The 27,243-nt window shown below is 40.8% G+C and overlaps 1 protein-coding gene and 1 long non-coding RNA gene across 3 annotated transcripts in view; one reads left to right on the top strand and one right to left on the bottom strand.

Annotated features, from left to right (window-relative positions):
* The first annotated feature begins 26 nt into the window (after window positions 1–26).
* On the top strand, window positions 27–22,485 carry LOC140598600 (uncharacterized). The gene is made up of 2 exons (XR_012001055.1): window positions 27–622; window positions 22,275–22,485. It is a non-coding gene; the product is annotated as an uncharacterized lncRNA (long non-coding RNA).
* ACTN2 (actinin alpha 2) overlaps window positions 18,733–27,243 on the bottom strand; it is a 68,121-nt gene continuing 59,610 nt past the window's right edge. For both annotated transcript variants that reach the window (XM_026008743.2, XM_026008742.2), the window contains exons 18-21: window positions 26,676–26,822; window positions 23,286–23,351; window positions 22,326–22,484; window positions 18,733–20,700 (exon numbers count right to left, since the gene is read on the bottom strand). In XM_026008743.2, coding sequence (XP_025864528.1) covers window positions 20,542–20,700; window positions 22,326–22,484; window positions 23,286–23,351; window positions 26,676–26,822 — 531 coding nt within the window. In that variant the 3' untranslated portion in view covers window positions 18,733–20,541. The remainder of the gene's footprint in view (window positions 20,701–22,325; window positions 22,485–23,285; window positions 23,352–26,675; window positions 26,823–27,243) is intronic.

Genomic DNA, 27,243 nt, shown 5'->3' on the forward strand with positions numbered 1-27,243 from the left:
TCTATGGGAGATGTAGTCCAAGGTCCGGCGCAGTCGGTGTGGCCGGAGCCCACAAGTCCCGCGGAGGCTGGACGCACCTCCGCGCCGATATCCGGAAGTGTGACCTCCGTGGCCTCTCCAAGTTTAAGTCCTGCTGTGAAGTTGGCGCTGGCTTGGTCGTGTTGTGGCGTCAAGAGCCGGGAATTTGGAATCAGAGGAGCAAGTTCTAGCCACGTTTTGCTATTGACTGGCGCGGTGCGCTGCAGCAGGAGAGGATACGGCGGCAGTTGTCGCTATTTCATCAGGTTGTCGTGGGAAGAAAAATGACATCATGCGAATACGCTGTGAAAACTCTCAAGTACTACACACGTGTTTACTGTCACTTACAGTAGAACTAACTATTGAACGCAGCGATGTGTGGTGCATCGCGCTACTCACTTGCAATGCAAAGAAAGACGAGCTGCATCACGCACACACACACCCCTCTGTCTTGGGGAAAGGACTCACAAACTGGGAAAAACTAGCCACGGAACAGGGAAAATAAGAACCACTTTGTGCCGAAAGAGCTGCGGTCCTCCACGAGTGTTGGGGGAAAGCTTCAAGGAAGTGACTGAGACTTGAAATAGGAGCATGTGCCCAGCAGGTAAGGCCATTCCAGTGCAGAGAAACTCCCTGAGTAGAACACAGTGCTTGAGAGAATTTGGGAATAAAGGATGCCTCTGGAAGGAGGAGCATGGTTGATGGGAGGAAAACAAATGAATCTGCAATAAAATGGAGACCAAATTGTGTGAAGTTTACTAATCTTTTTCTTTTTAAGGTACCAATTTGCAGGCCATTTTCATCTTACTGTATGTAATTAATACCCAAGTTTCGTATGTCTAAAAAATTAGGGCAGCCCCGGTGGCTTAGTGGTTTAGCGCCGCCTTCAGCCCCGGGTGTGATCGGATCAAGTCCCACGTAGGGCTCCCTGCATGGAGCCTGCTTCTCCCTCTGCCTGTGTCTCTGCCTCTCTCTCTCTCTCTCTCTTTCTCTCTGTGTGTGTGAATAAATAAATAAAACCTTTTTTTTTTTTAAAGTTCTGTTTTAAAAAAAGTATGATAATGATGGGTCTTTAGCATCTTTACAGAAAATGGTCCGACTTGGAGAGCAAAAACTGATGTGGGAGAGAATGGACCAAAAAAGAGTGTGGGAGGGAGAAGATGGCCTTGAAACTGAAGATCTTGTTAAGATTGTAAGGTTTTATTATCACTTGTCTCACAGGTTTGTTGATGTGTCCCTTGGGGGAAAAATCTTTTAGGTACCTAGTTACTTAGTATTCTCTATCTTAGCAGTTCCTCTTACTTAGGAATTGTGGATCAGGCTCTGTATTTAGTTAGTCATCAGATGTTCACTTTGTCAGCTAAAACTGACCAGACCCGGTGTTTTCTTGGTCTTAAAAGGGTAACAAATAAGGGTAAAGGGGCAGTGAATTCCTCCACAAAAACTCACACAACTTAAAAGTTCCAAGGGGCTCATGGGTGGCTCAGTCCATTAAGCATCTACCTTCAGCTCAGGTCATGATCTCAGAGTCCTGGGATCGAGCCCTGCATCCAGCTCCCTGCTCAACGGGGAGTCTGTTTCTCTCCCTTTCCCTTTGCCCTCCTGCCCACTTATGTACTCCTTCAAATACATAAAACCTTAAGAAAGAAAAGTTCCAAGAATACTGTTAGTTGAAGTGTGTCCCCCAACAGATATATGGAAGTCCTAAACCCTAGCTCTTCAGATTGGAACTTACTTGGTTGGTGCACATATAACTAGTTAAGATGAGGTCCAGGTACAATGGACTCTTAGTCCAACATGAGTGGTGTCCTTATTGAAAGAGGAGAGAGACTCAAGAAATAAACAGCCACATGACAGCAAAAGCTGAGATCAGCATGACCCTACTGATACCTTAGTTTTGGACTTGTAGTTTCCAGAACTGTGACACAGCACATTTCTGTTGTTTTAGGCCACCCATCTTGTGGTATTTTGTTACACTAGGCCTAGGAAACTTATACAAATACATCTATAGAGGACGTAGGACCACCAAGGCAAAGAAAGCCTCAATTTTTCCATCTCTGTAGTAAAGCAGTTTTTCTTGTCATAGTAAAGCTATTATCTTATTTTGATAAGAATCTGCTAGCCCACCCCCCACCCTCGTCTCCACTCTCACTCTCATCAAGCTCATCCATCACACACCCGTTATGTAGAAGTAAGTCTCCAAAAACCCCTCAATTGTTTTGAGCTTCCCAGCAGGTTTGTCTTCACAGAAAGAAGATCTGATTGGTGAACCTAGATATCCAACTCTTATTGTATGCCAGGAAGTGAACAGTATTCCAGCTTAATATGTTATTCTATGGGCTTGATTGTGCAGGTCATACCCATTGGGTTGCTTTGGTGTCCTGCTCGTCAGAGTCCTAAGAATGTAAACTGAGATCCAGTTCTGGAACAAGGTATTGCTACCCCTGAGGGGCATGTCAAGGTGACCATGAGCTTTTCCCAGAAATCCCTAACTTTGTCCTCCTTCCTTCAATTCCTTTATAATCTGAAGATTTTGACTCACTGCCCCTTCCAGAGTCCCATAGGTCAACAAGCCCTTTGATTATCCACATGGCTTGTACTAACTGAGCTGAATTTACTAATGCTGTGATATATGGTCTTGTTGCCAAGCACAAGGTAGTGACAAATATAAAGGAGATTTGAAGTTATTTTATTGTCACCAATAGCCCTAGAGAGGCCTTGCCCCACCTTTTTTCCTACACAGAATTATCATCTCTTTCTGTGACTTGACACCCGGGGAAGTCAGTTGGCTCAATCTGTACCACCTGTTCCACTAACTCCAAAAGCATTCTTAATTATCAAAAGGTAGTTCATCTTTGACCTGGCTAATTATGCCAGCACTTCTATGTAGACATCACTTGGCTAAAAGGAAACACAAAAAATGGGCTTGATCTGCCTCCATGATAAAACTGGCTGTCATGTATGGAACACAAGTTCTTATGTGGCATCTCTTATTTTAATCTTCATTCTTATAAAATAGGATTCATATATTTGTTCCTATTTTAGAGAGACAGAAATTAAGTGAGAAAGAAGTACCCAAGGGCTCATACAACTAAAGAGCAATAGAGTAGGGACCCAGAGCCCAACACAGGAAGTAATGGGTTAAACAAAAACTTAATTCCAAATACTGAAAATATCAGCATTCAGAAGACAGGAGAGGAGAACATTTGTGGATTTAACTGTGAGGATATTGAAAGCTTTTTCAGAAAATCCAAGCAAAGTGCAGAGGGCTTTGCTTTTATGATCACGGAAGGGAAGAGGGAAGAGCAGAGGGAGAGGGAGAAGCAGACTCCTTGATGAACAGGATGCCCAATGTGGTGCTTGATCGCAGGACCCTTGGATCATGACCTGAGCCAAAGGCAGCCTCTCAACCAACTGAGCCACCAGATGCCCAGGTTTTTGCTTTTTAAAATTTGCTTTGGTTTGGATTTTTGACTTTGGGTTTTTGGAGGATGGTTGGGTTGGTTTGGGTTGCGTTGGGTTTGTTTGCTTTTCTGTAGGAGTATAGTCAAATATTTTTGTTGAATAGGAATATGGTATTTAATCAGCATACGATGATGAACTGAGAGCTAAACTTTTAAGTAACTGCTAACTTTTTACTTTTATAAATGAGATATAGAGGCACCTGGGTGGCTCCGTTGGGTTAAGTGTCTGCCTTTTGTTCAGGTCAAGATCCCAGCGTCCTGGGATTGAACCTGCTTCTCCCTCTCCCTCTGACATTCCCCTTGGTTGTGCTAGCTGTGTCAAATAAATAAATAAAATCTTTTTAAAAAATAAGAAATGAGGGGATCCCCGGGTGGCGCAGCGGTTTGGCGCCTGCCTTTGACCCAGGGCGCGATCCTGGAGACCCGGGATCGAATCCCATGTCAGGCTCCCGGTGCATGGGGCCTGCTTCTCCCTCTGCCTATGCCTCTGCCTCTCTCTCTCTCTCTCTCTCTGTGTGACTATCATAAATAAATTTTAAAAAAATTTTAAAAATAAGAAATGAGATAGAAAGAGGAAAAGTGACCTGACAAACACTTTTTAAAGTCTTATCTTTGAATTCTAGAAATTTATGGTATAGGCCTGGAAGGAAATCAGAAATAATTTTTAAGTTGCAAAGAGTTAATTGAGTACAAATTCTTTTCTCATAACGACAAAAAGAATTGGTTAGGGCTTCAGTGCTTTAAAAGTTCAGCAATTTTTGCTAAGTTAATATTTTGTTTTTGTTTTCCTCTGAAGGGCAAAATTATTTTTTAATTGACAAATTTTAAAATAGAGATGATTTAAAACATTGTTTTCTGGCCCTGCCTGGGAAACTGGGAGGCAAGATCCAATTAAGATAGTGAAGTTGAAGCCTAGAATTTCTACAGTATTTGGGACATGATTCAGAGGTATTAGAAGATAAGAGTTCTTGGAGTACTGGCATTTAAAGATCCGATTGTTGGAAACCTATGAATTGTTGGCATTATTATTTGTTTGTTTAACAAGTATTTGTCGACACTAGCCAGGCACTGGAGCTAAAATAAGGAGACAGACTCAGGTCCTGCAGGCTAGAGCATAGGAAAAATGATAATCACATATATCATTATAAAGCAAGATTAGTGCCATGTAGGAGGATCTCCTTATTTTATGATGAAAAAAATCAAGGGAAAGAGAATTTGGCTGGTCAGAGTGCAGTCGTGTTTACACAATTGATCACAGCCAGTTACAGATTTCTTCATTCCTTCTCCGCTAAAAGAAAAGGAAAAGAAAGGAGAGAACTTAAACATCTTGCCTAAGGTCACATTTCCGGTGCCTGCAGCTGGTCCTCAAACCTAGAAAAACTGGTTTCAGCATTTCTGGACTTTGTCTCAAAGGTAAGACCTCCCTGTGGGCGGCTAATGTCAGAGTCCTCTCCCCAGAAAACTGGATGTCCCAAATTGCTTGTAATTTTAGCTGTTACTCAGGTGCCCTGATCCTCATTTCCAATATAACATGAGTTTGTAAAACATTACCGCTTTCTTAGTAGTTAAATAAATGCCATTCTCATTCCTGAAACTATGGAATTTTAAGTGTGCTACATTTTCAATGGGAAATATTCCTACGTGGCTTTTGGTGCTAGAAAAAATTCAGTACAGACTTTTTCTGGCTCTGTCCTAACTACATCTACAGCACATCTACTAACTGGGCACACAATGACAAGTGAATAAGTGTTTGCAAGAATAAATTACTGGGGAGTGCCTGGCTGGTTCAGTTGGTAGAGCACACGACTCTTGATCTTGGGGTTGTAAGTCTGAGCCCCACACTGAGCATAAAGATTCCTTAAAAATAAAATCTTACCAAAAAAAAGTTACTGGAGGAATACAGTAGTCACCATATTTCAGACCTTATCAAATGAACACTGCTAGCTCAAATTTCACGGCGGACTCTATAAAAGGCACAGAGAGGATTTTGTGTGCTTGTTTTGTTTTAACCAAAATATAACTTGAAAGCTCAAAAATTCTCTAATATTGGAGAGATGATGCTTTTATTTTCCAATGGTAGGATAAATCTCACAGAGTTAACATTAAATAAAGCAAAGTAATCCCCAGGTGAAGCTGACTGTAATTTAATGAAAAGTGTTAATCCTGGTAAAGAAATGCCCCGTTCCTTAGATAATGGGGAGGTTTGGGGGCAGCTGAGTATTGGTTAGAAATGGAGGCATAGAGAAAGGATTCAGAAATATACAGCTTGCTAAGGGCCTCTTTGCCTTTGTTTCTGGTGTAGGGGATATGTATACTAGAAATCCATACCTCAGGCTGTCATGGTTTGACAACACTAGCTTTCAGAGTCATCCCACTAGCTGAGTGGCCAGTTAGTCCTCTGGCAACAGACAACCATGCTGGAATAGTTCTTTCCATTTAAGGTAGAACAATAGGGGCACCGGAGTGGCGCAGTTGTTTAAGTGTCTGCCTTGGGCTCAGGGTCACGATATCAGGGTCACGGATTGAGCCCTGCATCAGGCTCCCTGCTCAACAGGGAGTCTGCTTCTACCTCTCTTTCTGGTGTACACCCTGCTTGTGCTCTCTCCCTCTGTCAAATAAATAAATAAAATCTTTAAGAAAAATAAGTAGAACAATAGTATACCTAGTATATGATTGAGAACACCCATGTGTAAGTATCATGTACATCTAATAATATTTGAGGTAGCTTTTGTATTTGGATGGCCAGTTGGTATTAAGGACCTTGATATAAAAGTCCTTTTTAAACTATTAATTTGAAAAAAAAAATAAATAAATAAACTATTAATTTGGATGTCTCTCGAAAATGAAATATTGCTTAAAAACATTGCATAATGCATGTTTTTCTTCCAGTAAATATTTGATCAACAATTACTTCTTCATTCTATGTGTCAAACACTATTAATTTCCATCACAGGGTTAATTCTGTAGTGTGTTAAACCTTGGAATTTTTTTTATTAGGAGCTAATTTAATTTCAAAGAAATTGAAACCTATGGCATGAATCAGACTATCAAAATGCATAATTAATATCAACAGCAGAGCTTTAGGAAATCCAATAAAACAAGTGCTAATTCAGTGTCAGAAGTACATAAGTATTATGTCAGGTACTTTGGGGGAATAGGGATGTTCAAAATAGGATTTCTACACCAAAGATCCTGCAGTATAGATGAAGAGAGATTATAAATGAAGACAAAGCAGAAATGGAATAAGGGAAATACAAACGAAAAGCTACTGACCTAGAGAAAAAGAAGGCGTTCATTCAAAATACAAAGAACTAATTCATGATGTGATGGTACTGGAAGGTGGGGCCTTTGGACGGTGCTCAAGTTATGAGAGTAGAGCCCTTGTGAATGAGATAGGGCTCTTATAAAAGAGGACAAGACAACTTCCTTGGAAAAGGGTATTAATTGTTCATGAGTAATTGTTTGAAGAAAGGCACATAGATGTTCTAAGCTCTGCCACATGTAACATGTCTTTCTACTGCTCATATGCTTGAATGGCTGGCTGATTACCTATGAAATTCTTGAATTACAGCCTTTTTCCTTCAAAACTATGCTGTCAGATTGCCTGGGTGGCTCAGTTGGTTAAGCTCAGCTTAACTCTTGGCTCAGTTCATGATCCCAGGGTCCTGGGAGCAAGCTCCAGGGGCTTGCTCCTGTTGGGCTCCCTGCTTAGCAGAGTCTGCTTCTCTCTCTGCCCCTCCCTCTGCTCATGCACACGCACTTTCTCTCTGTCTCTCATGCTCGCTCTCTCTCTCTCTCAAATAAATAAGTAAAATCTTTTAAAAAGCTGATTGCTGTGTTGTCTCTTCTTTCATTTTTTTGATAGCTCTACCAAGATAAAATTCATATACCATAGAATTCACTTATTTAAGGCATACAATGCTATGGTTTGGGGTGTATTACATCATTTTTTAAATTACATTATAATTCATAAATGTATTTTTATATAAATGTATTAGCAACAAATATAAAATTTGCCATTTTAATCTTTTTTAAGTATACAATTTAGTGGCATTAATTACAGTCACAATATGGTGATCACCATTATACACTTCCAAAACATTTTTTGCCATCCCAAACATTGTAACAATTAAGCAATAACTCCCCATTCCTCTTCATCCCAGTCCCTGGTAATCTATAATCTACTTTCTGTCTCTCTGAATTTGGCTACTCTGGGTACCTCATGTAAATGGATTGTTTTTTTTTACTTTATGTACCCACGTTATTTCATTTAGCATAATGTTTTCAAGGTCCACTCACATTGTAGCATATGTCAGAGCTTCATTTCTTTTTAAGGATGAATAGTATTCCATTGTATGAATATACAACATATTGTTTATCCATTCATTTGTTCATGGGTACATGGATAGTTTCCACCTTTTAACTCTTGTGAGTAATACTACAATGAACATAGGCAGACAAGTATTTGCTCCAGGACCTGCTTTCAACCTTTTGGGTTAATACTTGGGAACTAGAATTGCTGGATCTTTTGGTAATTCTATGTGTAGTTTTTTGAAGAACTTCCCAACTGTTTTCCATAGTGGCTGCAGCAATTTACATTCTGACCAGCAATGTAGAAAAGTTCTAATTTCTCTGCATCCTGCCAACAATTGTCATTTTTCATTTTATTGATAATAGCCATCTTAAGAGGGTAACATATCTCATTGTGGGTTTGGTTTGCATTTCTCTAATGATTAGTGGTGTTACACAACCTTCAGTGCTTATTGGCCATTCATCTATCTTTTTTTGGAGAAATGTCTACTTAAATCTTTTGCCCATTTTTGAATTGGGTTGTTTATTTTTTGTTGTATTTATATTTACATATTCTGGGTATTAATCCCTTATCTGATACACGATTTGTGAATATTTTCTCCCACTCTGTGGGTTGTCTTTTCACTCTCTTGATAATGTCTCTTGAGACACAAAAGTTTTTAGTTTTATGGAAGTCCAATTTATATATTTTTTTCATTTTATGACCTGTGTTCTTGGTGCCATATCCATTAAATCATTGCTCAATCCAATGACATGAACGTTTTCCCCTATGCTCTCTGTTTTCTTCCCAGATTTTTGTAGTTTTAGCTATTAAGATTAGGCCTTTCATTCATTTTGAGTTAATTTTAGCATATGGTGTAACATAAGGGTCCAGATTTATTTTTTGCATATGGAATCCAATTTTCCCACCACGATTTCTTGAAAACACTTTTCTTTCCCTATTGAATAATCTCAGCATCCTTGTCAAAAATCAACTGATAAATATATGAGGGTTTATTCTTAGGTTCTGAAGCTTATTCCATTGGCCTATACGTTTATCCTTATGCCAGTACCACTGCATTTACCTTTGTAGGACATTTTGAAATCAGGAAGTATGAGTCCTTCAACTTTGTTCTTTTTTTTTCTCAAGATAGTTTGACTATTTGAGGTTCCTCGAGATCTCAGAAAAATGTGGGGGTGTTTTCTATCTCTATAAAAATGCCACTGGGATTTTAGTATGGATTGCATTGAATCTGTACATTGTTTCGAGTAGTATTAACATTTAACAATATTTCAATTCATGGATGTTTGATATCTTTCCATTTATTTAGGTCTTCTTGAATTTCTTAAGAAGCGTCTTGTACTTTTCAGTGGGCAAGCCTTTTATCTCCTTGATTAAATTGATTCCTAAGTATTTTATTCTGTTTAACACTATAGTAAACACAATATTTCATAAATCCCTTATTAGATTGTTCACCACAAATGTGTAGAAATACAATTTACTTCAGGGTATTGATTTTGTGTTTGAATCTTTACTGAATTCATTTATTGGCTCTAATAATTTTGTGTGTGTGAATTCTTCACGGATTTCTACATGGAAGATCATGTCATCTGTGAACAGAGACCATATTAGTTTCTTTCCATGTTAGATGTCTTTTATTTGTTTTTCTTCCCTAATTACTCTGGCTAGAACTTCCAGTACTACGTTGAATAGCAGTGGTGAAAACAGACATCCTTGCCTTATTGATCTTGGAGGAAAAGCTTTCAGTCTTCATTAAATATGATGTTATTTGTGAGTTTTCTATTTCACATGATCTTAATCCTCTTGAAGAAGTACGCTATTGTTTGTATTTTATTGAGTGTTTTTATCATGTCAGGGTGTTGAATATTATATTCTTTTTCTATATCAATTCAGATGATCATGTTTTTTTTTTCCTCCTTCTTTGTGCTTCATTTTATCATGTTAGACAAAAAAGATAAAATGAAGCAGGGACTATAAACTTAGTGGTTTCAAATTAGGATTGGAAGACTTCACTGAGGGGCACCTGGGGGGCTCAGTGGTTGAGCATCTGCCTTTGGCTCAGGTCGTGATACTGGGGTCGTGGGATCAAGTCCCACATCAGGCTATCAGCCTGCTTCTCCCTTTGCCTATGTCTCTGCCTCTCTCTCTGTGTCTCTCATGAATAAATTAAATTAAGTTAAATTAAATTAAATTTAAAAAGGAAGACTCACCCAGGCATATTTGCTCTTCTGCCTCTGACTGAGGCCGGGCCCTTATCTCACACTTGGACTCTTACAACAGCCTTCTCAAAATAAGTCTTCATTTTAATGTCAGCAGATCCTGGAATGATTGTAATTAGCATACACGAAAGAATTTTCTGTTTTAGAACTGTCTAGCCCTCTGTGGGGGCGGAAGGTGGGTGCGGCTGGCCTTTCTCTGGCTGTCTCCCAGTTGTTCCATCTGCACCTGCTCACTGTCTGACCAGTCCTCCTAACACTCATTCTCAGCCCTGCTCATTTCTGGCCACAACCAACCTTGATAAAGTTGTCAGTGAGCAGGGAGATCTGGAGTATGTATCCTATCTGTTCCACCAATGAGCTGCCCTGGAGACAGACATCACCCAAGAGCCATGGTCTCTGGGAAATAGCTGGGGATGCAAGCCCTGGAACAGAGGGAAGCAGTCCAGTCTTGAATAGTGGTGGGCATTGGCATAAAGCAGGTGCAAGCACTGACTATTGAATATATATATATATATATATATATATATATATATATATATATACACACACACACATCTATATGTTAGGACATAAATACAAATATTAAATGTAAATTTAGTATTTAAGTTTAAATCTAAAGTCTTAAGGGCTTTCCTACATCTGCAGCAAACAAATAGCCTGTTTCTTATATGTTTATTGCTTAAATGAATACTGCAGCAGGCTGGGAATTCATTTGGTTTTGCAAATTTGATACATATTTACTTTTAGTATTTTATCTATTTATTTTTCCCTGAACTGTTCAGTATGGAACATTTCATGCATCCAACAGAATTGAGTGATTCAGACACCCAGCCCAGTGGAGAATAAGTGTGGATTTTTAATATATTGAAGAATGACTTCTACAGTCTACACCCTGGCAGAAAATGGAATGTGGCCCTACATGGGATATTAGAATATGACTCAGAATCTCCTACCCTCAAAATTGATCATGGGGTAATGGATAAGAACAGTCCTGGAAGTCCCAACTCTGCTAGCTGGGCAATCATAGCCACTTAACCATGATGGTCTCAATTTTCTGTAGAATGAGGATAATAGTTAATTTAAAGGGACCGCTGTGAGGAACAGCTGTGATAACGGATGTCACCTTTTTTCTCTGAGATTCATTTCTACCAAATGAAGGGGTTTGGATGAGATTATCTCTGAGCTGTAATTTCCTGAAATCTTGTTTATTCTAAATCGGTATTTCCCAAAGCATGTTTCACAAGAGGATTTTAGGTATGTGACAGAACATTCTTTAATAGTAGTGGTGGCAGACAAGGAGTAGCAGCTGAGAGGGCCAGCTCTGAGGCCTGCAGTCAGATTTGCTGGGCCTCACCAATCCCCAGCTGCCTGTCAAGACTCTACCCCACAACCCTCCATGATTATCAGAAGTTGGACGATGAATGGTTAGGTTTACGATAACCACTTGGAGGCCATCAGACATAGGAAGAAGAGGCAATAAACGTGTAAATCCGTAGCAACTAGGTCCCCATAGAGCTCCCCACTGAGATTCGGACATGTAGATTGACCCAGCACACCAGTTTCCAGAGGAACCCTGAAGTAGATGCCTCAGCTGGAGAGGGGAGAGAGCTGAGGCTGGTACTGCATGTGGACCCCAGGCCCCTGAGACCCACTGTGGTGTAAGAACAGGCAGTAGCGGGGGATCCCTGGGTGGCGCAGCGGTTTGGCGCCTGCCTTTGGCCCAGGGCACGATCCTGGAGACCCGGGATCGAATCCCACATCAGGCTCCCGGTACACGGAGCCTGCTTCTCCCTCCGCCTGTGTCTCTGCCTCTCTCTCTCTCTCTATGACTATCATAAATAAATAAAAAATTAAAAAAAAAAAAAAAGAACAGGCAGTAGCCTTCACACTTGTGGCTGATTCCTTGGGCTCAGAAACAGTGCAGAAGCAAGACTGTGACAGGAGTAACAGGCTGACATGTATGTGGTATGACGCCAATATAACCAGCAGTCCAAACACACTGGGTGCTCAGAGACCAATAAAATAAAATAAAATAAAATAAAATAAAATAAAATAAAATGGCAAAGAGTGATGCAAGGCTGACCAGCAGCCTTTCCCCACTGATGCCATCTGTCAATCTTCTCATGAGAAAGTGATATCATAATGGAAGATCCAAGTGGAAGACAGGGCATTAGGCATACTACCCTTCAAGATCCATATCACAGTCTCTTTTGATTATAAAAAAAATTCTTGAAAAAGAACATAAATAATTATTTGGAAGAGAATAAATGAATGGATGGGGACAGAAAAAAAAAAGAACCCTAGCCCCTAGAGATAAAAGTATTCTGTGTCAGCAAAACTGCTTACATTCCCTCTGATGGGAAAGAGTCAGAGGGGCATTGGATGGTAAAACCATGTAGAAAAGAGAAGAATAAAGCATGTGAAAACAAAGAATGTCTGAAAATTGTGCTTAAAATTATATGTGGTGGCTGTAAAATGAACGAATGGATGGATTGAATGAATGGATGTGTTGAATTTGGTACAAAATGTCACTATCTTCCATTATTAAACATATATAAAGATGAGTTGACAGACAAAAATGTGAAAATGTTTAGTACAATCTAAAATACCATAAATAGGGGTACCTGGGTGGCTCAGTTAAGCATCTGCCTTCAGCTCGGGTCATGATCCCAGGGTCCTGGGATCAAATCTTGTGTCCAGCTCCCTGCTCAGAAGGGAGTTTGCTTCTCCCTCTGCCTCTGCCCCTCCCCCCCACTTATGCTTGGGTGTGCTCTCTCTCTCTCTTTCAAATAAATAAAATCTTTAAAAATAAAATAGAATAAAATACCATACCATAAAATACCATAAATATAGCTGTGCAACCAGGTCAGGAAACTGTCAAGGTTCCTAATGTATTATTTGAGGTAAAGCTAAGCTGATAAAAACAGAGACCGTAAATACCGTGACTTAAAGCATATACAGTTGACCCTTGAATAACGTGGTGGTTAAGGGTGTCACCCCCCCCCCCACCCTGTGCAGTTAAAAATCTGCATAGAGTGCTCGCTTTGGCAGCACATGTACTAAAAAAAATCAGCATAGAGCTTTAACTCCCTCCAAACTTTACTACTAATAGCCTACTACCTATTGGAAGTCTTACCAATAAGTCAATTAGCACATTATTTGTATGTTATATGCATTGTGTTCCGTATTCTTACAATAAAGTAAGCCAGAAAAATAAAGTGTTATTAAGAAAATCATAAGGAAGAAAAAACACATTTACAGTACTGTACTGGATATATATATATTTTTTAAATCCTGCATATATGTGGACCCATGCAGTTCAAACTGTTATTTTTTTAATTTTAATTTTTTTAGTTTTCCTTTTTTATTTAAATTCAATTTGCCAACATATAGTATAACACCCAGTGCTCATCCTGTCAAGTGCCCTCCTCAGTGCCTGTCACCCAGTCACCCCATCCCCCTGCCCTCCTCCCCTTCCGCAACCCTTTGTTTCCCAGAGTTAGGAGTCTCTCATGGTTTGTCTCCCTCTCTAGTTTTTCCCACTCAGTTCCCCTCCTTTCCTTTATAGTCCCTTTCACTATTTCTTATATTCCACGTATGAATGAAATCATATGATGGTTTTAATTTTTTTAAAAGATTTTATTTCTTTATTTGAGAGAGAGTGAGAGAGCACAAGCAGGCAGAGGGGCAGAGGAAGAGGGAGAAGCAGACTCCCCACTGAGTACAAGTGTGTTTCTTTCTCTATGGCAATCTTGAGGTGAGCAGCCCATGTCACTGAGGCAAATCTGTCAAACAGGAACCCAGATGTCTTGGCTGAAGCATCCCATCCCTTGGACCTAACAACCAAGTGTTGGTGATGCCTGCTGTCTTTCTCTTAAAGATGCCTTGTTTAGTCCATTATACTCAAGAAGAGTTTGGAGCAATTGTTAATTTCAACCCACCTTGGCCAGTATCTTTTTGAAAATAAAAGGCTTTTATATCATCATGTGCTTTAATTGTATTTTCTTCAAAACATTGGAGTTGCAGCTTTAGATAACTGAAGAAATGAAAAATGTCTCCATGGAACCTAATTACCAAATTCAGGCTAAATGATTAATTTAATGATTACATCAGTCTTACTGTCTTTAAAAAAAAAAAACAGACTTTATTCTTCAAATAAAATGTTAACACATTTTGACCAATAGAATAAAAACCACCAAGAGATAAATAATGCAACAAATCTTGTAAAAGCAATTAAGATTAAAATGCTCTTGTGCTAATCGAAAATTTTCATTATGTAAATTTTTCTCACTTACTTATGCAATATGTAGCTACAAATTTAAGTTATTCATGAAGCAAAGGGGATGCTTAAAAGGAATGGTACTCCTTTGGTACATATGTATGCGTATGTACACTGAACTCTGGTGTTTGGAAATAAATACAAATCATGTATAAAATTAAAAAGTAATTCCATTAATTTTGTTAGACATACTGATCAAACTTATTCAAAGTATCTAGTGAAAGAGTAAGTATAGACTGCTAAAAATTAATTGATCTGGTGTCTAGTATAAATTTTATTTTATTTTTTTGCTAACATGAAGTAGTGCATACCAAATATTTTCAAAGATGAAGTAAGTTCAAGACTGTAATTGGAATATTTTATATGCCTGGATTAAAATGTTTTAAATACCTTTTTGTGTAATACACACCAAATCTCAAAGAAGTCAGGTAAAAAATGACCACAGGTTTTGTCTGGTGAAATTTGAAAACTGTGGTTGTCTCCGAAAGCACTACCATAGTGGCCTGCGCTGTTTCAGTTGTTTGGTGGTGCTTTTCTAACCAAAAAACTAATACTAAGGATTATTCTCGAGAGTAGCTGAAAACAATTGCTTTTGCTTAAATACTTGATCAAAAAAAGCACCATTTAGATGGTTAATCTTTCTTACTGATGCTCTGATTTTCCTTTTTTCCCATGAAAATATCTTTCCATTTATTTCTTTTTAATTTTTCCCTATGTAACTAACTGTAGTACAAAATTAATTCAAAATGAATCATACACCTGAACATAATGGTTAAAATTACAAAAAGTCTAGGGATGCCCAGGTGGCTCATTCAGTTAAGCATCTGCCTTTGGCTCAGGTCTTGATCTCAGGGTCCTGGGATTGAGCCCTGCCTCGGGCTCCCTGCTCAGTGGGCAAGTCTGCTTCTACCTCTGCCCCTCTCTCCCCTCACTTGTGCTCTCTCTCTCTCGGATAAATAAAATCTTCAAAAATTACAAAAATTCTAGGAGAAAACAGAAAAATTCTTAAAGACCCTATATTTAGCAAAGATTTTCTTTAATAGGATACACACAAAAAATCCCAAACTAGAAGATAAAATAATAAACTGGATGTCATCAAAATTAAAATTTTGTTCTTCTAAAAACACTACTCCAAAAATTGAAACATGAGCCTCAGACTGGGGGAAGAACATTCTGATGGTCCAATTTTCCATCACCAATCTCCCTCATGAGTCATTCATTCTTTTGACAAGAATTGGGGAGTGGAACAGGTGAGGTCAGAAAAACTGGCATTCTGCCACCCCCAGTGCTTTATAATACACATATCTGATTTCATAATGTCCTTACAAGGGCCAGTGTGTTCCATTCCTAACACCACAGTTCACCTTTAGCATAACAATAAGACCAGAGAAGATAGAAAGTTTCAGGGTTTGGGAGTATGGTACCTTGATTAAGCACCGTAATAAAGGATTCAAAAAATAATTCAAATCATCCCTTTGTTCAGAGCCCTGGAGATTTTTATACCCAAGGTCAGTGGACCTTAGATTTAGAATGGGTGAGGGGTGTGTTTTCTTTTGAGAAGTGGGAGAGGAGAAGGGTGGTTCTACAAGCAAAAGTGACAAAGGAGATCCTGTGATGTTAGGAAAGAGTATGTCTGGAAAATTGAAGATCCAGAAATGCATTAAAAGTGCCCATTTCGGGCAGTCCAGGTGGCTCAGCGGTTTAGCGCCGCCTTCAGCCCAGGGCCTGATCCTGGAGACCAGGGATCGAGTCCCACATCAGGCTCTCTGCATGGAGCCTGCTTCTCCCCTGCCTGTGTCTCTGCCTCTCTCTCTCTCTCTGTCTCTGTCTCTCATGAATGGACAAAATCTTAAAAAAAAAAATTCCCATTTCCACAAAGCCCTTGGACATCTTCACATGCATGGGTCTCCCTGCTGGAAAATCACTACACTGTCATTCATCAGTTTGGATCCTTTCCCAATCGTCTCCAGCCCATCCCTCAGCCTGATTATTTCCACCTGTTCTCCTTCCTGTGGCTGCTAGTCAATAATACTCAGATGCACAGGAGCACGCAGAACTGTTCATTCAATGCTTACCACCTGCCCTGTGCCAGGTCCTGTGCTTAAGGATGCATGGATAAGACAAGTCCCTACCCTTGGCCATCTCAGCACAGCACTACCCCAGGGCAGGGTGCGAGACCCTGAAAGCCAAAGCAAGAATAAGCTCTGGAAGTAGAGAGTAAGGCTGCAAAGAAGGAAGTAGTCTAGGGAAGGCCTCCCAAAGGAGGAGACAGGCCTGGAAGGATGATGGATTTACCCCCACCGGAGAAGAGCAAAGAACCTGTCCAGCATCTGAAACACTTGAATTGATTATGAGAAAGGATGGTGTTTTGGAACTAACAGTGCTCAGGGATGGGTACATATGAGGTGGTACATGGGAAGAGTAGCCAGAGAGAAGGCTGGTTCCTTAAGGGCACTCATTGACGTTCATGCATTGATTTCCTTGTATTTGCCTGCATATCCCATTGGCAGCAGTCACAGAGCAGAGTCCTGTGGCACAGAAAAAGCAGTGGTTTTCAGACTCAATTGTACAGGAGATTGATCTAGGGCAAACACTGGTACAATTGACTGGGTTCTCCACCTCCACTGATATCAAATATTCTGATTACAGTGGTTTAGGGTGGGGTCCAGGCATCAGTATGGTAGTTTTCATGAAGGAGGTTATTTTGATGAAGGCTGCTGTTCTTGGGTTTTTTTGGGGCATTGGTCACATTGGTAATTTTGAAGTTGTACACTTAAATGCTAACCATACCACTTCACTGTTCATACTGCGTATTCAAAAAGTATTTTTCTCTTTACATTACACTTACATAGCTAATGCTTCTCCATCTCAGGTAGCTTGTCCCATAAGGACACATCGTGACTTTGTCGGTATATTTGCCACTGTGGTTTCCTAGCCATGCAAAAGGATTTGCACGTGTGCTTGGTGGGCCCCCAGGCATTTCTTCCACCCAACTGCTTTACCCATCTGCACTGCTGTGGGGATAAATTCAGAAAGATTTTAAGGCCCTAGGGAATCCTTGGCTTTAGGTTCCCACTGACAACTCACAACCATCTCCAGCTCCCAGTTGCGAAAGAATCATGGTCTGTCAGGTTCTAAAGTATCGAGTTATAGATGATGCAAAAGAAAAACAGAACCGGTCTCCTCTGCTGATTTCACCTGAAACATGAAAATGCCCCAGACAGGACAGTATAATCACTGCCCAGGCTCCTGGGTATTTAAGAAAGCTCAAGAACACGTTGGGCACACTCAATGCCTTCTTGTCGATTAATGAAACTCATAGCCTGGCATTTCCAGGTCATCAACCAGACGGCCCTGGAGTTTGCCTGGCCATTCATATTTGTCCCATTTTACCTTCCCAGGTAGAGCCTCTCTAATTCTTTTAGACTTTTTTATTCTGCCCATCCTTTCTTTTACCTCTAAGCCACTGGCTTTCATCATTTTTTCTTTCTTTCTTTTTTTTTTTTTTTTTTTTTGATGATTTTGTTTTTAGTAGTCTCTACATCCAAGTTGGGGCTCAAACTCAGGACCTCAAGTTCAAAAGTCACATGCTCTACCAACTGAGCCAGCAAGGAACTCCTAACCCAGTGGTTTTCAATTAAGTGTTAATGTTGAATCTTGGATATTTTGCAATTTCCCATTTTTTGCTTTTCTTCTGTCCCTAAAACCTCCTAATTTCACACTACTTGAGTAATTTGCTGTTTTATCAAAGAAACAAACAAAAGCCTGATTATTCATTGTATTTACCTAAAAATCCAGAAAGAAACCTATTTATGAAACACGCTACCTCATATATGGTAGAAACTTCACTTCAAATCTTCCAAAATTTGAATTTTTCAAAAAAATTCAGATGTCCAAGTCTTAACCCAGACCTTGACAGTCTGAGGTAAGGGTCTGATATGCACACGTTTCAAAACATTTCAAAAATACCTAATGTGCTTTCTGGTATGAGCTCCTAGGTAAAAATTCCTAATCCATTTCATCTCCCTGTCCATTCGTCACTCACCTCTAACTGGGTCAACCTTAACTCCTCATCTCAAATTCACCCTCCACTCGACAAGCTTGTCTCTGATTGTTCAAGTAAGGCAAGAGAGTTTTAAAGTATGGTGGAAATTTTAGGTGATGAAGTTTGTTGTTGTTGTTGTTTTTTAAAGATTTATTTATTTATTTATTTATTTATTTATGATAGACATAGAGAGAGAGAGAGAGGCAGAGACACAGGCAGAGGGAGAAGCAGGCTCCATGCAGGGAGCCTGATGTGGGACTCGATCCCAGGACTCCAGGATCGCGCCCTGGGCCAAAGGCAGGCGCTAAACCGCTGAGCCACCTAGGGATCCCCATGAAGTTTGTTGTTAACCAAAGAAACTGGTTATTGTTTGGAATAATAAAAAACAGGAATTCTTTTCTTTTTCTTTTACAAATGAAGTTTAATTGATAATTCAGGTTCAGGAATAAAAATAACTTCTAAAATGAGAGTATAAGCACGTTTACTAAGCGGTTTTCAGAGTTTACTTCTTTTCTTCATTTATTTGCATATAGTGATCTAATATCTTGCCTGAATATTGTAAAGAAATTAAGATTTTTAGGTAGATGAGCTACCTCTTCCCATCCTAAAACACCACAACTCCCCCTAGTAGCCTCAAAGGCAGAACGACTTTCTAGCTTTTTCCATGATGTTTGTGGCTGGAATATAGCACCTGCTTGAAATAAAATAGGGAGTCAGAGTTCACCTAGACATAACCCCAAAAGTGTTTGGCATTAAACCTACTCAGATATTTCAGGCATTTGCAAGCTACCACCTATACAATAAAATGGAACACATTAAGTTAAAAAGGTTGAAGGTTCTAAATGGGCCAATGTAGCAAAAGCAGTTATGAATGGAAAATGTCATGGTTCTGTAGATGGAAGGCTATAAAACTCTGAGGAAACAGACTGTAGGTAATAAGCACATTACTGCCTTTTCTAGTCACACTTTAATGGCTGTTTGCAACTGTTTCTGTTTGTTTATAATTCCTTTCCCGATCAATAAGGGCTAAGATATAAAAAGAATTCCTGCTTTATTCTCCTCAAGCTGTCAACAAGACGGAAGAACAGAGGGGACCATTGCAGCATATGGCAGCATGAGCAGAAAAATGAACGAACACTGACAAGAACAAGATGATGCTGGGAGCACATAGTGTGTCCTCTGTGATGAGGCTTCAAATGTGGATGGAGCCAGACTCAGACTTGTCAGGATGCACCATCCAGTCAGTGATGAACACATACCAAGTGCTAGCAAAAACATCTAATAATTCCTACTTCACAGAATGAATTCACCCAAAGATATATAAAGGTCCTTCAAGGAAAGAACTTACCTCTCCCCTGTTGAGAAGTAAGCCTTTCCTACCATTTTCTACAAACTCCTTCTTCTTACCAGGTCATAAAACCATAAAGGCATAAAAAAAGTCCTACCTGGAAAGCCAGAAGGGTCCCAGTTTCTGACTTGTCCCCTCTTAGGAACTGCTACTACAGACACTTGTTTATGTCATAACAGAGCATTTCTATAAGGAGAACCTGTGCTAACAAGCTCTAGAAAAAGCAAAGAAACTTGGAATCAGCAGATAATCCTAAATACATGCATTTTGTCCAGTGCTTTTCTCTTCCTCTCTGGCAGTTAAACTGACTTTTGTATTTCCTGAGGAGGTCCCTACTCCGGAGAATAAGTAAGGCATTGAAACCCACTGACTACATAATCCTAAATCATGAAGAGCTGACTATCATCTTTACTTAAAAAGTTTTTGGGACAAAGGATCTTTGGGGTAGTTTGTTTTTATTCCCTGGACAATATAAAATTCAAATAGACCTAATCTTTGGATAAGCAAGAAAGTAAAACACTAATATCCCAAATATAATCCATTAGGGATAATCTCATAAACATTAAATATGAATAATATTTTTTAAAGTATCAAACGTTTAACTAATGTGTGATTTTTTTTCACTAATCTTGAATCTTGGATAAAAATCCAGAAAGAAACCTATTTATGAAACATGCTACCTCATATACGGTAGAAACTTCACTTCAGCCATATCACATGGCTGGCAACTACTGAGCTACAAACTATTTTTTTCTCTCTCTTAACTTAATAAAGCTTGTCAAAGGTTCCAGGAAACCAACTGTGACTTCAGCTTTTATTGCATTCTGATGGGATCAGTGATTACAGAGCCCGAGCATCACAGATCGCTCTCCCCGTACAGGGCAGAGGAGAACGCGGTGTAATCCAGGGCTCCGGGCACACTGCCCGGGCCTGAGTAGGCAGGCATCCTCTTGATGCAGTACTGGGCCTGATCTGGGGGCAGCTCTCGACGCAGCTCCTCCGCCAGGATGTATGGCTAGGGAAAAAACACACAAGTGTTTGTAAGATCAATTGCAGAAAACACTGGAAGATAAACAGTTCTAATACTTACACACAGCTTGCACTTGTTTAATTTAAATAAAGGATTAAAGGCAGGGGTCAAGTGGGCATGGTAACTGACAACTGACATCAGGCTGTATTTCACTGCTAAGAGTGTATCTAGGGCAGCCCAGGTGGCTCAGCGGTTTAGTGCCGCCGCCTTCAGCTAGGGCCTGATCCTGGAGACCCGGGATCAAGTCCCATGTCAGACTCCCTGCATGGAGTCTGCTTCTTCCTCTGCCTGTATCTCTGCCTCTCTCTCTCTCTCTCTTTCTCTCTCTCTGTGTGTGTGTCTCCATGAATAAATAAATAAAATCTTAAAAAAAAAAAAGTGTATCTACAAGGTGATTTGCTTTGTGGCCAGCACGAAATTTAATATGCTTCATAAAGGCAGAGGGAGGACTATCATCTCAAACTAAGCCATAACGCAGGTAAAAAATGCTATGGCCTAAGATTCATACTGGAAAGGTAAAGGGATAGTTGGTTTGTATCATCTGCTGATGAGAATATAGGGACAGTTAACATGACCAACGTTTTCTCTTTTTTTAATGTATATGTGTTTTTAGAAAATGGAGTCATTTTCCTACTCAGTTTATTAAAAAGCTAATTTTGTCACTGTAGAAAACCTCTTTGTAAAGCAGAATAAAATTGATATTTAACATTGGGATGTATATATATTTTTTTAATGTCAAGCGTCCAACAGGAAACAGGATAATTCTGGTAAAACAGACTGGCTGATAAGAGTCAAAATAAATAAATAGCAAATATGCTTAACTTGTAGCAGGGTTTTTTTAGGGGGTAAGGGGGATGAGTGGGTTAGATGAGCTTTGGCTGATTACCTCCTACATCAGATGGGCTCTCTTCCTCTACCCCTATCCTCACAATACAGGATTTTTAAAATTCTAAAACAAACATTTATGGTTTTCAGGATAGTGTATCTTGTCTGATGTTGTAAGATATTAAGCATGGCTCTGTTGATACTTTAACACACTAAATTCCCCTTCTCTCTTGGCCAGAACACTGAATAAAAGAATCATATTCCACACTGAATTTATACGTACTAAGATGTCGCTATTGTTTGGGGAATGAGACTCAAAAATTCCGAACTTGCACTTAAATATAATGCAATGCAAAGCCTGCCCATATTTTAAATGGGTGAATGGCTATATTTAGCTTTGTTTCCATGGCTGGCCACAAAGACAAGGTCCTTAAGAAAAGGTCCCCAGTTCCACAGTATCTGAATCGTGCAGTTCCTTCTTTCTGAGTCCTATCTCCTGAACGTAAAGTTTAACCAGTAAAACACATCAAAAAAAACTCTACAAAATATGCACTGGGTTCCTTCTGCCCAATTCCCTGGGAGGCCCCCACACAAGTGCTGGGAACAGAGTGTGTATTCTTTGTTCTGTGTGGGCCATTGTCAGGTTGACTTGCTTTTTCAATGCTGATGTGGTACAAAATACACCAGTATCAAAATGGTTTTTACTTTGGCAATACGGTTTTTTGTTTTACTAGAAAAACACCATGAGCTACCACAAAAGCAGAGGGAAATCTGTCAGTGCAGACCTTATCAGAAGCCAGGATCCGGAAGGAGGCAATGACCTGCTCTGCCGTGTCTGTGTCAGCTGTCTCCCTCGTCATGAAGTCGATGAAGGACTGGAAGGTGACAGTGCCCTGTCCGTTGGGATCCACCAGGGTCATGATGCGTGCAAATTCAGCTTCGCCCTGGGGCAAGGTTGCAAGAAAACATGCACTTCATAACAGGACACAATCCTCAACAGTGCCATTCTCCTGCTTTTAACTCCTGACCTGCGAATTCCTTATGGAATAAAAACCTAAATATTCCCTGCATTTCCTTTCTGTCTTTTTAATAGAGCCCGCAGAGGGGCAACTTAGGTTTACTGACATCAGATGATGGTACAAGTTGCTGTAGCATCAAGCCAGAAGCTCCCAAACATATGAATTCTTTCCTCTCTCTGACGCATTAGCCTTCAGGCCTTAACATACTTTTGGGAGAGGAATGCAGAGAAAATGAAAGAGATGGGCCTTTTTTTCAGACTATAACCCACAAGAGTAACATTGCTAAGTAGAAAGTGGTAGTGCAGAACATGGCTCTCCCGATTTTTTTGTTAAGGGTCCAAAAAGAATCAAAGCAACTCATGTTCAAAGTACAGATTAATATCAGAGGGAAAAGCACTTTGGAAATCATTAGGCTACTGAAAGCCACTGAGGTGTATACACTTTATATGAGGGAACTGGATGTCCATAAAGCTGTTTTTAAAAGTTCACGTGTTCTTCCTTCACTAGAAAAAAAAAAATCTGACTAATTACTGAACAAAAAGATATGTTCTGGTTCCATGAAATTATTTTTAGCCAGTAGAAGGCAAACCTTCAAAATGACCATCCTATACAAAGAAAGGAACCGATCCCAAACGTGCTCTCATGCTCTAAGCTAGTCATTTCTTGCACATAAGTCCAGGCTTAAGAAAATATCCAATCCTTGTCAAATTTTCACTTCTGTCTTACCAAATCATAACCCATGGAAATCAAGCAGGCTCTGAAGTCCTCGTGATCCATCAGGCCGTTCTTCCTCTGCCAAAAGATGAACAGAGAAGCTGAGAATTAGAGGCAAAGTGACCAAGCGAAATGAGGAGAAGCCAGCAAGAGAAGAGCCATGGGGAGCCCCACCAGGGAGATGGTAGAGGTCACCCCTGACTTCTAAGGGGATGGAGCCAACACAGGGATGTTACAAAACAGTTTCTTAAAAAGGAAAAAGGAAATATGGGAGGATACCACCAGGCAAAAATGAAAGGAGACTATACATCCCAGAAAGCAGCAGAAAAAAAGTCACCAAGGGCCACAAGAATGACCCAGGCAGGAACTAACTACTGCAACCTACTGATGACAGGTTCCAGAGTGTTCTGAGAAATCATCACGCTCCCAAGATGGTCCTCCTCTGTGAGACTCCTCCCAGAACAGCAGCATTCCTTAAACTCAGGTCCAGGGAGCCCACACCACTCTCGGGCTCAGGAGCCAGGAGGCAGTGGCCCCCCACACTTCACATGGCCTCACCCATGGATGCCCTGGGGGTCTGCGCAGAGCAGCATGCAGAAGGTCCACATGGGGGGATCCCTGGGTGGCTCAGCGGTTTGGCGCTTGCCCTGGGGCCAGGGCATGATCCTGGAGACCCGGGATCAAGTCCCGCATCAGGCTCCCTGCATGGAGCCTGCTTCTCCCTCTGCCTGTGTCTCTGCCTCTCTCTCTCTCTCTCTGTGTGTGTCTCTCATGAATAAATAAATAAAATCTTAAAGAAAAGAAGAAGAAGGTCCACGTGGGTGGCAGCTGTCACTATTGAGAAAAGGCCAGGTCAGGACAGTGACCCCGACCCTCCTGACACCGAGGTGTCCACACAAAGCCCCAGCTGTAATGGGAAGGACACATTGTGCTGGAGGTTTTCTTGAAGAGACTGAGGGGACAGCTACGGTGCAAGCATTAGTACACATGTAAAGATAAGTGAACACTTGTAAGATTGTTTTCTGGTGTTCTCATTTGCCCATTTGTCAGTCCCAGAAGCTGACGCAGGTTCTTCTTGAGATGAATGGAAACTTCACATGTGTTCTCAGGCCTGCACCCAGCACTGTCACCACCCTGCCCCCTTGGTAATGCCCACCTCACCCACATTCCACCCCCCCACCTCACGGAGGCCCCTACTGTGAGGCCCCCCACCTCACCCACACTCCACTGCACACTGACTTTCCCTCTTTTGCTTTTTCATGTTCTTCTGCCTCCTTGCCCCACAGCGACCTCCCCTCTGCCATTCTCCCTGCAGGGAGCCTCTCCCTGCTGTCCAGCCTGCCCTGCCACCAATCCCACCAAGTGGTGACCCCCTGTAGGTTTCAGCCCTGCACCCAGTAACTGTATTGCCCACTGTCCAGGGCACGTCTTGGGCACCATGCTGCCTCTGGCTCTCAGCATCTCTTCTCTTGGGCTCTCAAGGCTTGCAATTTCCATGTCCTTTGTAAGCGTTCTCCCTCCTCTGCCCCTGATCCTGGGGTCACGTTCCCTTCCATTTCTGTCTCAATTAATCTCAGCTCTGTCTTCTTTCCTCACTCCCACCCCTCCTGTTCCTCCAAGATCTTCTGCTCACTTTCTCCCCTGCCTACAACCCACCAATCCACTCTCACCAAGGAGGCCAGTCACATTTTCTGAGGCACAGCCACGATCATCATGGTATGCCGAGGCTCTAGAAGCTCCAGTAGGAACCACTCAGGGCACATCCCTGGTGCCCCCTGCAGTTCTTACCCTTACTATTTAATGAGAAGATGAAACAAAATGGATCTGCATCCCTGATGCATCTCCCCATGACATTAAGTAAACTTCATTTCTCCCAAAACATATACTAACATAATAGTCACAAACTCTTTAACTTGGTAGGTTCTGCATGACCCTCCTTTGTCCTGCAAAAGATAATCTCATTGTCTTAGATTCAAATAAATATGCTCTTTCCTGTGGGTTGGCCCAAGTGAGAGAGACAGGTCCTCCAACAAGCCCAGGTACGTTTGTGCAGGGACAGTGATCCATTATTTCCCTCCTTGGGGGCAGAATGACAAAGACTTCAGCGTATGGAGTCAGGTCAGTAGGAGAGCATGTTTCTGCATAATGATGTTGTGCTGACATCTTGCTCACGTCTGGACCCATCTCTGTATCTGTTCTTTACTACTCAGGCCCCATCGGAGGTCTATAGCCTGAACTCTTAAACAGGTCTAACTCTGGCTGCGTGGCCCAAAGAACTTTTTTTTTTTTTTTTTTTTTTGCAGGGATGGGGAATCTCAAGCAGGCTCCACGCCCAGTGTAAGCCTGACAAGAAGCTCGATCTCAAGGCCTTGAGATCATGACCTGAGCCAAAATCAAGAGTCAGACGCTAACTGACTGAGCCACCCAGGCAACCTCGCAGATGCATTTTGAGAACCATTTATTGAAAAATGTAAACCAGACACAGCATCTTGTACGGAGCAGTGGAATAGCCTTTTTTAGGGATCTTTAGTAAACAGTATGTGGCCTTAGAAGTCACTTTTAGCCGCATGATAAGCAACTGGGAATTTTTTTCTTTTTTTTTTTTTAATTTAAATTCAATTAAAACTGGGAATCTTAATATAAAGAACTTAATATGATTCAAATCAAAATCCCAGGTAGTATTTTAAAAGCAGCATGTTAGTTTTTATATGCCTTTACCATGAAAACAATCATCATTCTAGTGGTGTATTTTCCTTAGAACATGTCTTGAGTCAATTTCATTAATTAAAAAACATGAAGTTTCATACGTCAAAACAGTTTTAGGACACCTGGGTGGCCTAGTGGTTGAGTGTCTGCCTTCGGCTCAGGTTGTGATCCCAAGGACCTGGGATCGAGTCCCACATCAGGCTCCCTGCAGGATGCCTGCTTCTCCCTCTGTATATGTCTCTGCCTTTCTCTCTGTCTCTTATGAATAAATAAACAAAATCTTAAAAAAACCCAAAAACACCAGTTTTATATGTCATGAGGTGCTTTACCTAAATAGTTACTTAGGAAAACTCAGAGTTTTATATCTAAGTCTTTAGAGAAGATCTAAGGTCAACAACCAGACTACATCAGGGACATGCTTTTCTTTCGAACAAATCTAGCTTTGCCTTCCATTACAAAGGCATCTGTCGGGAGATCTGCAGAAAGCTGCACACAAACCTCCACTTCAAGCTGCCATGCGCAACATCAGAGCCTAGAGCTTCATTTTTGGTGGCTGTTTTCCTTTGGCATGAATCATCCTCTTTCCCTGGAATGTTTATAGGGCATTAAGACTTCAAACTAATAGCATGAATATCATTTCAAATGCATTTTTTCACATCCTGGTGTTGCCTACTGTACAAGTACAAGGAGACATACCCTGTCAAAGTGGTTGAAGGAGGCCCTAAACTCGTTCATCTGCTCCTGGGTGATGCCCTTGGCATCTCTCGTCAGGATCTGCGTCTCTACTTCGTTGATGGTTCTGGCGATGGTCGTCAGCAGCACCTCCCACCCAACACGGATGTGCTACCAAAGAAAAAGGATATGGTCAGCTCTGGGTCTTCCCAGCACATCAGTCTTGTCTTCCTCATCTTCCTAACTGGAGAGCTGACCCAGAGGGAGATGAGTAGGGCTCAACAAACTTGTATTACTTATGCTTTTTTCATTCTAATTTTTCACTCCTTTTAAGATTCTGTAGTGGGAAAGCACCCAGAAGTGAGAGCAGGGTTCTAATAGTGGCAACTGGCACTTTTAAGTAAAATGCACAATGAAGAGTAAATTTGTCACTAGCAATTGCTTTCCATTAACCAAGTAGCAGGATGGGCCCTGGATTATACCTGCTTGGGGCGAAAGTGGTTAAAAAGTGAACCATTAGTTACTCTCCAGACAGTGCAATGAATTCACTGTCCTGATGATGAGGATGATGATGATGGTGAAAACTACTACT

This window comes from Vulpes vulpes, chromosome 4 (genome assembly GCF_048418805.1).
Source record: "Vulpes vulpes isolate BD-2025 chromosome 4, VulVul3, whole genome shotgun sequence".
NCBI classification, from domain to species: domain Eukaryota; kingdom Metazoa; phylum Chordata; class Mammalia; order Carnivora; family Canidae; genus Vulpes; species Vulpes vulpes.